This window comes from Triticum urartu, unplaced genomic scaffold (genome assembly GCF_003073215.2).
Source record: "Triticum urartu cultivar G1812 unplaced genomic scaffold, Tu2.1 TuUngrouped_contig_5731, whole genome shotgun sequence".
Lineage (NCBI taxonomy): Eukaryota > Viridiplantae > Streptophyta > Magnoliopsida > Poales > Poaceae > Triticum > Triticum urartu.
In genome coordinates, this window is record NW_024116430.1 from 1 (window position 1) to 10,334 (window position 10,334).

At 49.8% G+C, this 10,334-nt stretch overlaps 2 protein-coding genes across 3 annotated transcripts; both read right to left on the reverse strand.

Moving 5' to 3' along the window:
* Window positions 1-1,739: 1,739 nt before the first annotated feature.
* On the reverse strand, window positions 1,740-5,943 carry LOC125529622 (cellulose synthase A catalytic subunit 7 [UDP-forming]). 2 transcript variants are annotated; one of them, XM_048694035.1, is made up of 8 exons: window positions 5,628-5,940; window positions 5,422-5,537; window positions 5,265-5,334; window positions 5,002-5,161; window positions 3,816-4,905; window positions 3,159-3,716; window positions 2,590-2,940; window positions 1,740-2,499 (listed from the first exon to the last, which is right to left on the reverse strand). In XM_048694035.1, exons 1-8 carry the CDS (start codon window positions 5,827-5,829, stop codon window positions 1,912-1,914), a joined length of 3,135 nt encoding a protein of 1,044 aa, XP_048549992.1. In that variant the 5' UTR covers window positions 5,830-5,940; the 3' UTR covers window positions 1,740-1,911. The 2 variants fall into 2 exon arrangements, with proteins under 2 accessions (XP_048549992.1, XP_048549991.1); XM_048694034.1 differs by having other exon boundaries at window positions 5,422-5,943.
* An 869-nt stretch (window positions 5,944-6,812) lies between these two features.
* LOC125529623 (eukaryotic translation initiation factor) lies at window positions 6,813-10,308 on the reverse strand (the record flags this gene model as incomplete). Its single annotated transcript, XM_048694036.1, is given in 5 exon segments — window positions 6,813-7,219; window positions 7,325-7,390; window positions 8,460-8,585; window positions 8,714-8,882; window positions 10,092-10,308. Coding segments are annotated over 5 exon segments (629 nt in total), but the record flags the coding sequence as incomplete, so codon positions are not given.
* Between the last annotated feature and the right edge of the window lie 26 nt (window positions 10,309-10,334).

A 10,334-nucleotide genomic window follows, 5' to 3' on the forward strand; every position in this document is an offset into this window, starting at 1 on the left:
AAAGCACTCCTACGGTATCCGGGAGTTGCACAATCTCATGGTCTAAGGAAATGATACTTGACATTCGGAAAAGATATAGCAAACGAACCACACGATCTTAGAGCTATGCTTAGGATTGGGTCTTGTCCATCACATCATTCTCCTAATGATGTGATCCCGTTATCAATGACATCCAATGTCCATAGTCAAGAAACCATGACTATCTTTTGATCAACGAGCTAGTCAACTAGAGGCTCACTAGGGACGTGTTGTGGTCTATGTATTCACACATGTATTACGATTTCCGGATAACACAATTATAGCATGAACAATAGACAATTATCATGAACAAAGAAATATAATAATAACCATTTTATTATTGCCTCTAGGGCATATTTCCAACATAAATTTACTGCGGGTGATGGAAACGATGTTCGATTTTGGGAAGACTGGTGGATAGGATCCACAACTTTGAAAAGAAGTTTCCCTAGATTATACAATATTTGTTTTGATAAAAACAAAACTGTTAGATAAGTCATACGGAAAGGAATTGACACGATTCATTTTAGAAGAACCCTGACTGGTGACTCCCTTGAATTGTGGGAACACATAAAAGGGGGGTGTGCTTCCTTTACCTTAAATGACAGAAAAGATGACATTAAATGGACCCTTACAGAAAATAGGATTTACTCTGTTAAATCCTTCTACAGACATCTAATTGAGAATGGGATCAAAGTTCCACATTTCTTCATGTGGAACATTAAAATGCCGCCTAGGATTAAAGTGTTTATGTGGCTGGCTCTTAGGAAAAGCATTCTCACAAAAGATAACCTACTACGCAGAGGGTGGAAAGGGGACAAAAAATGTCCCTTCTGTGGACATGATGAAACTATTGATCATCTTTTCCTCACCTCCTCAGTAGCTCGCCTACCGTGGAACGTTTTGTAATGTGCTTTTAACTTGGGAGACATTCCTGGAAACCTAGATTCTGCGATGAGATTTTGGGGTTAAAAATTTGGGAGGGCGGAAAGAGGTATAGTGATGGTAGGGATTTCTGACATTTGTTGGACCCTTTGAAGATTATGTAATGGACTGATTTTTGAAAATAACAAGGCGGATGACCCTTGTATTCCAGTGAATCTTTTTTTTGAAATGGCTTCATGATTGGAATATTTTGCAGAAAACCCGCAAGAAGTGAGCTGGTGGCGGATGGAGTGAAGCAGGTTGGAAGAGTTGCAGAAGAGGTGTTCAAGGCGGCGCATGGTTGGCGTCTGGGAGCGAGAAGAATCACAGCGGATAAAGATTGGTTGGAGTTCTGCTCTCTGGAAGGCCGACTTCCTCTTGGACAAACCTACGCTGCGTTGTTTTCTCTGCCATTTCTCTACGGCCCCGCTTTAGCTCAATGTTATGATGTAATACAAAGATGAAGGAACTACGTCTTTGCTGTTGATACTCTGTTATACTTGTTTGCTGGTGCTGGATCAATATATGAGCTCAGGCTTTAGATCTTGGATGCTAGAGAGAAAGTTGTGAGGGAGGGAGGGATGGCTCCTTCTCTCTTCTCTCTGTAGTAGGTTGAGATGCGTAGTTAAGACTCGGTTCCCTATTTTGTTTTTGTAAGACTTGATGATTTCTAGTAATGAAAATCGGAGAGGCGATCTCTCTTTTATAAAAAAAAAGATTTTATATTAGTTTACAGAGGGGGTATTTGATGTGATGGTGTATGTCAAGTTGCGAACACAAAAGTGTAACGACAGAAATGCAGAAACAGTGTCTTTCCATTCGAATATAATGTCCTGAACAAATTCTTACAACTTGAAACCCCCTGAATCAACACTTTATCTCGCTTGCAAAACTTGTACAAAATAAGCAAGTCAAATATGAACCGCCCCAAAAGTGCAATGCGTGCGAGCCATTGACAGCTAAGGTCAATCAGCACTGTACTCCACACGGCTTAAGGATGGGCCCCTTGGGCTTGGCAATGAAGGGGTCGATCCTGACCCACACAAGGGAGAAGATGGAGGCGAGCAGGACAGACCAGAGCACGACGATGGTGGGCGTCCGGTTCTGCCTCCCCATGAGCCCCTTGAGGAACGGGTAGAGGTGGACGATGACCCAGAAGGAGAAGAAGAGCTTCCCGAAGAGCGGGCCCCAGGACCCGTAGCCGTTGTTGACGGCGTCGGAGACGCCGGCGACGATGCCGACCATGTTGATGATGATGAGCGTGGTGGGTGGGATCAGCAGGGTCGTCCACTTGAAGAGGTAGAGGTCGCCGAAGGCGTCGGCCTCGTCGGCGCCCGCCTTGGAGGTGACGGTGAAGTTGGTGTCCACGCCGCCCAGCACCTTGAGGAAGCCCTGGAAGACGGCGAACAGATGCGCCGACACGCCGCCGATGACCCAGAACTGCTCGTTACGCCACCAGTCCTCGATGCTCACCCCGCTCCACCGCAGCTCCAGCACCCCCGTCGCGATGATGGACATGAACAGGGCGATGAACCAGATGCTCGCCAGGTTGTTGAGCTGCACAGCACCCACGCACGGTCACCTACCGATCACTTGCTTGCCAACGCAGGCAGACCAGCTTGGTTGAAAGAAGTGGTGAACGCTTACCGTGGGGATGATGAACTTGCCGGTGAGGAGGCAGACGGCGGGGATGGTGCAGTAGGCGATGAGGGGAATGGAGGTGAAGGGGTAGACGATGGTGTTGGTGTAGGCGAAGCGCTCGAGCCACTTGAGACGGCCGCCGTAGGCGTACCAGAGCGGGCAGTGGCGACTCATGAAGATCTCGACGGAACCCAGCGCCCACCGGAGCACCTGGTGAAGCCTGTCCGACAAGTTGATGGGCGCCGACCCCTTGAACGCTGGGCGCGTAGGCGTGCAGTAGACGGACTTCCACCCACGGCAGTGCATCTTGAACCCCGTCAGGATGTCCTCTGTCACTGACCCGTAGATCCACCCAATCTGCATAATTTTCAAGCCAGAAATCAAATCAAAATGGATTGTTAGTCAAAACTCACGAATGGGAAGCTCCACGAATGGCAGAAGCTCATCCAAGCACCAATGGTCTAGTGGTAGAATAGTACCCTGCCACGGTACAGACCCGGATTCGATTCCCGGCTGGTGCATTTTTTTTTTCTATCTGAAGAAATTTTACAGTAATAAGCAACTGAATGATTTACCTCTTTGCCCCACTCGGTCTTCTCCTCGTACCCGCAGCTGATGACGTGGATGGCCTCCTTGATGAGTCCGGCGGGGTCGGCGGCGGCGCCCTGCGGCAGCCCGCCGTCCTCGACGAGCGTGGAGGCGATGAACACCGGCGACTGCCCAAACCTCTTCTGGAAGCTCTTCTGCGACATGAGCGAGGAGCGCTCCAGCTCGTCGTACCCCTCGATGCCCTCCTCGATCTCCTCCAGCTCGTACCCGCGCTGCTGCTTCCTGTACGACCCCTTCTTCGGCCCGCCGCCGAGCTTGTCCTGCTGGCCCCGCTTCTTGTAGAACCCGAGGAGCCCGCGGCGCGGCTCGTCGTCGCCGCCCTTCTTGTCCTTGTCCGACTTGCGGTGCTTCCCGCCGCCGAAGCAGCAGCAGCAGCAGCACCACGAGGGCCAGCAGTCGCACGTCATCTTGGGTCTCTTCTCCGGCCGCGGCGGGTCGTACCCGTACAGCGCCTGCCTGTTGAACACGCACCCCGTGCCCACGTACACCGGCCCCTGGATGCCGTCCAGCCCCTTCATGTTGATCTGCAACAACCACAACGCCACGCCACAGCATTCATCAGCTCAGGCCAACGCTTCGGAATGAAAGTGAAACAGAAGGTGTGAGAGGATGGGGGGGCTTACGTCGAAGAAGACGACGTTGCGGTTGGCGTAGCGGTCGTGGAGGTCGATGCCGTCGAAGCGCTGGGGGAACTGGACGTAGCAGAGCTTCTTGCCGAGCTGCGGGTCCATGAGGAAGCACATGGCCTCGCGGACGGCCTTGCTGTTGTTCACGTAGTGGTCGCAGTCGAGGTTGAGGATGAAGGGCGCGTTGGTGAGCACCGCCGACACCCGCACCAGCGCGTTCATGGCGCCGGCCTTCTTGTGGTGGTTGTGCCCCGGCCGCTTCTCACGGGACACGTACACCAGCCGGGGCAGCTCGTGGCCCTCCACGTCCAGCGCGCCCTGGCTGCCCAGGTACACCTGGATCATGCCGGGGTGGTCCCTGGTGTTGTTCCCGGGCCACGGCGTGCCGTCCTGCATCACCCACCCTTCCTCGGGCTTCTTCTCGGCCTTGGCCACCAGGCCGTTGATCCGCACCTTGAACTCCTCGTACTCGCGCTTCATGGCGCGCCGCTCCTTGACGAACGTCGGCTGCACCTTGTCCTTGAGGTAGTCGATCTTCTGGGAGAAGTAGAACTCCGGGGCCCGGGGCTCGATGGCGAACTTCTTGCAGAAGGGCACCCAGCGGCGCGCGAACTCGGCCGTCTCGGAGAGGGTGTCGAAGCAGAGCATGGAGGCGCCGTCGTCGGAGACGTAGCAGCTGTTGCGGTCCACGGGGTAGTCCACGGCGAGGATGGAGAGCACGGTGTTGGCGGTGATGATGGGGGGCTCCTTGAGTGGGTCCACCGTGCTGACGAAGAAGTCGATGGGGGACAGCCGGGACGGCTCGCCCTCGCGGTCGTACCGGAGGGCGAGGCGGTCCAGGTACGTCTCCCGGGTCACCGGCGACCACTTGGGCAGCTGGTCCAGGATCCAGGAGAGCGCGAACCAGAGCTCGCAGATGACGGACACCAGCCACAGCGGGATGGCGTCGTTGGCCGGCGTCATGATCCGGAAGCGGAGGAAGAAGCAGAGCACCACCAGGCGGAGCACGATGACGATACGGTACGGGTTGATCTGGCTCGACGGCACCGGCAGCTTGCGCCACAGCGGCTGACGCGCCTCCGCCAGCCTTCCATTTCATTTAGGCGCGCAATGAGTACCACGTACAGTACGTACGTTGGTTAGCAAATTCGAACTGAATTTTGGCGAGGAAGGCGGGGCTTACAGCATGTACTCGTCGTCGTTCTTGTCGTCGTCGTCGTCGTCGCTGTTGTCGCGGTTGAGCTTGCCCCTCTTCTCCTGCTTGGTCTTCCACTTGTCGATCCTCTCCTTCCACTCCATGCTCCCCTCCATCTCCCGCTCCGCCTCAAGCTCCTTGCCAGCAACTGCAAAATCAACACGCACCACACGAACTCCTCTTCAGTTCTTCAGATCACTCTCATGCAGCAACAACACGAAAAAAAAAGAGGTGTTGTGTTGTGCACTGACCGCTTCCGCCGAAGGAGGACATCGCCGGGCCACCGGGGCGCCACTTCTGCGGCGGCTGCTCGCCGTTCTCCTGCAAGGCAAGCGTCGCGTCAGTTCACAAAGATGGTTTGCTTCGGTTGGATGTTTCAAAAATGGAAACATTGCACGCCGATCTCACCGAGTAGACGTCGAAGGGAACAGGCTCGTGAGGCTTCTTGGGGCTCTTGACCTGGAACTCGTCTTCTAAGTCGTCCATGTCGCCGTCCTCTTCGTCCCCCTCCACCCTCGGGCACCCTGCGACAGTAGATTCCGTCAAAATGTGCCCAGTTGTGATGAACCGTGGCATCTCTAACTGTCTGCTTCTGAACCAATGTGGGTGGGTACCTTTGTGGCGCTTGTAGCGGGTGTTGCACTGGGGGCAGCACTGCGTGCCGTCGCTGCGCTCGTACTCGTAGCAGGGCCGGCACACGGGGAACCCGCACTCGGCGCACGCCACGAAGGGGCTGCCGTCCTCCCGCGCCCCGACATCGTCGCCGCACGCGCGGCACACCTTGGCGGCCTTGGCCTTGGGCTCGCCGGTGTCCATGGCTGGTGCGCGACACTGCGACGGTGCCGCGCAAGGTGGCGGTGGCGGTGGCGGTGATGATGATCTGGTGGTGGAGGGGTGAGGTATCGGTGAAGGGACATGGAGGAGGAGGCTAGCAGGTGATATAGCTTGCTTGGGTGCGTGAGATGGCGCGGTAAGGTGGCAGGGCGGCGTCCGGCACCAACCGTGGGGTGGAGAGTCCGGGCTTGATTAGAGCACAAGCCAAGGCAAGGCGGAAAGATGCATGACAAGCACAGCGTGGATCGGTCGCTTGCGTAGCAAGGCCTGCGTCTGGTGTGTTCTTTCTTTGTTTAGGTGCGATGGAAAATGCCGCAGTGTTGTTGAAGCAAAAAGGACTTGTGTGATGGATGGAAAATGCGGAAAAGGAGAAGGAAATGCTGGACAGGAACGTGGTGCTGTGGGAACAAGGCCGTGGGTGAAGCAAGCGGTGAATTGAGACGTCCACGTAGGGGTGGTTCGCGGTGACCCATCTATCGGTGTTCCTTGTGCCAGGGTGAAGCCGTACGTGAGTGAGTGAGCTTCAAGTCAGTGCGTGTATAAATGGGGCATGCATGGTAGGAGAACCATGCTCGGGAGATGGAACTTGTGAGTGGTAACCAAGAACAAACTTCTTGTCCCATGGGCCGCCGAGCGTAGGAGCACACCGACGCAGTGTCCATCTATCTAGAGAGGGGAAGCAAGAACTAGTGCTCTTCCACTTGCTCGAACGTACTCCCTCCGTTTCAAAATAGATGATCCAACTTTGTACTAGCTTTGTATTAAAGTTAGTACAAAGTTTCAAAATAGATGATCCAACTTTGTACTAGCTTTGTATTAAAGTTAGTACAAAATTGAGTCATACGGAGGGAGTAAAAGGTATCGTTGGGCACAGATCGAAGGTAATGAAACATGTTTCGATCTGAGCAGGCGATATTGGTAGGAAAGTAGAGAGGAAGGGAACCACAAAACATTAGTCCCATCTATTAAGAACCACAAAACTCATCTTTTTTTCCATGCAAGCTTTTCAAAGCCCACAAAAGTGGACTAAACAGCCAATACCAAGTCTTGCACAAAGGCAAACATATACTTAAAACAGTGATGATGCATCCCACTTCCCACACGAGATGGAGTTCCTCCTCTGGGTTGTTGTAATCAAGGGATATTGCGAGGAAAAATGAGTGCATACAACATCTCTGTATACCACAAGCTATCAGAGAGCAAAACGACATAATAATAGATTGGAAAATTGCCTCAAACAACATTAGCTGAGGCGGTTCGAATCTCGGTCAAACACTACAAGGCCACTTTCTGAGCTGCGGTCTTCATCATGCGTGCAGCCTTACACGGTGTATCGTCCACCTCTGCTTGGTTTCTGACTTCTCGAGTCATCCTGCATTTGAGTCGCACCAAAACAGAGTCAGCAGCCGACATAGAATGTTTCTTATCTATGAGTGCCTATAGTGCACAATTTTGGGCAACAAAAACAGAGGCATACGTGGAAGCTGTAGACCATCTTATCATTGTAGTCAATAACCTCCTTCCATTTCTTGCCAATGTCCACCTGTAGTATGACGAAAGAAGGGGTGAACACATTACAACCATCTCAACATGATTAAACAGCAACATATAAGTTGCAGTCTGGGGCTTGGTGTTATTCATGGCAAATGGCCCAAACTGTATAAATGGAAGGGTGACCCAATATTACTATCTATATATGCATGCATTGGAAAGAAAGAGAATCTCTAAAGCTTGGTCTAGTTGTATTGTACTCCCTGTCTCAAAATGTAAGGCGTTTTTTGATACTATAATAGTGTCAAAAAACATCTTACATTTTGAGACAGAGGGACTACAAAACAGATGGAAAATGCCCACATGGCAACGTCCTTCAATAAACGCACAAGTAAAAAATAGGGATTTGTATAACTGATGCTAAATACGAAACAAATTTATTAAGTACATTAGTTAACACCAAATGTTTCCTTTAGTTCTTTTCCTACTGAAAAAAAAAAACTTAAGAGCGTCTTCTTCCAATTCTCATACATATATGAATAGAGGATGCATGTTCACGTTATACATACATTCTATAGTCTACAGTGTTTCAATGTACAGTAACTACTTCTAAACACATTGCATGACAGAGACACAGGTAACATCAGTGCAGCACCACAAAGACTAGCCTTGTCAACACAATTGACTGGTACCATCCCTGCAGGCTGCAGCTAAACAGCATTGAGTAGAATAATATAGTTCCTTTTTTCCTTCGCAAATAAATTGTTTTCACTTCAAGAGATATGGAGGGGCCTCTTGTCAATTGAGTAGAAGGCTTTTTCTGCTTCATGGACCAGTAAAGTTGGTTGTCCAATCGATACTTTGCTTTGCCATATAGTGGGTTATTTAGAATTTGTAATTAAATGCATCAGAGCTGTGGTCTGTAGAGTGCTCGTTTGTTCAAAAATTTCCCTAAAATAATCCACAAAACTAGATGCATGTTGATTGTGGACTCTAGAAGAGGCGAGGAAGCACTGGGCTACTATCCCAGTCAACATTTCAACCAATACATTAAAATGTACCAAAAAAATACAACCATCAGTGAGGCTGATTTGCAAAATGTTTTTGTTCCCAAAACAAACCTGAACAGCTTCGTTACTGGCAGTCTTAGTCCATAATGAAAGCTTATCCTGTCTCTGGCGAACACTAGCGACAACACCACAAATTTCCTGGCTCTCATCGAACTGCTCTCCAATCAGAGCCATACACTGCATGTTTACAAAGTTAGTCAAAAGGATTCCGCTGGTAGGAACTTTGGAACCCAGATAAAGAGTGAGATGCTATGGTAGATCTAAGCACCTCAGAAAAATAAAATATTAATATTACAGAAATTTACCGTTTCAAGCCACATGGTATCAAGATTGGCCTTCCTGCTAGATATCACAGTCCATTTGCCCCCATTTGCACACTCTGGATCTTCCCACTTTGGTTCTACCCCAGCCTTGAATAAATGAAAATCAGCACTTCCTACCAGCTTACTCGGACGGAAAATCTGATCATACAAGCTGCCGAAGAAACCAGGAAGGCGTAAGTTAAAAAAGGAATTTTAGAATATAGAAACATATAGCATAATCATAGTCAAACTGCCCAAGAGAAAATAGGAAGAAATGCCGCAGTAGAAGTTTAGCATAACAGAAAACAGAATTTTGATGTCACTTTCCTGCACAACATATCACGTGCATTTGATACTGCTACTCCTCAAATATGATTATACATTACTGGTCTTATGGTCATGTTTGTATCTGAAAATATATGCTGCGATGGTTTGGTCCATAAACAAACCAAAATGTGTTTTGTACTGTAAGATTATTATTGCTATTTAGTAATATAGGGTTTTCCCTTATTCCCATAAAGGAAGCACCAACGAGTAAATGGTGCCTAAAGGAACGAATTAAGAAACAAAAAAGAAACAATGAAATGGCGGAGAGCCGGAGACTGAGCTCAAGCAATGGTGCCCAACTATCAGAAAAAATCTAGGAATCTTTATCCATATTGAATTAAAAACAGCAAAGGTTTGTTTATCACAACATACAAATAATGACACATGCAAACTTGATATAAACAACACCGAAATCTCGTGTACATATGTTGAGAATTCTTATTTGCCAAACAGAACCATATCATTCTTACTCATAGGAAGATTTTCCTTCCACAACACTCAGGAGGAAGTTGGAGAAGAAACTATAGATAAAACTAGTCATGCTCAAGCAGGAATATACGAATAGAAGTACCTAAAGTTGATTTAAATTGAAACTACGTAGAAAAAATTCAACGTGTATATAAAATGTTAAAAGTCAATGGGACTGTTGATAGCAACGAAATAATCCTTTATCAGCTAGAGTACCAAATAGTATCATACATGCATCATTCCAGCATACAACAAAGTTCTAACCAATACTAAAAACGCCCCCACAGGACCCTCCCTAGATATGAGAGCTAGGCATACAACAAAACAACACTGTCCAAAAGCAATCCGACCTCTACCCACAGCAGTAACAACACCTGAAATCATACAATCAGCAGATATCTCCAGAATAACCTAACAAATTATACTTTTCGGATTTGTTGGCGCAAGGGGGCATATCACTCGATATCGTCGGCTAAAAATCCCCATCACATAACCGCTAAGAATAGGAACCAGCAGAGCATGTAGATGACTAGATCAGATCTGAGCGGATCGGGTGAGGAAGCGCGAGAGGAGCGCGCGCACGTACCACCAGAACTCTTCGACGGTGTCGAAGGTGTAGCCCTTTTTGAGCGAGGTGCCCCAGGCGGCGCCGGGCTTGGGCTTGGTCTGGATGTCGTACCAGAAGGTCCACTGCCGCTGCAGCTTGTGCGGCCCCTTCGCCTCGGCCGCACCGGCGTCGCTCTCGGCCGCGACCTCCGGGGTCTCTGTCGCCGCCACCGGGAGCGCAGCTTCGACCTCTGCCACGTCCCGCCCCCCCCCTTGCTCTCCG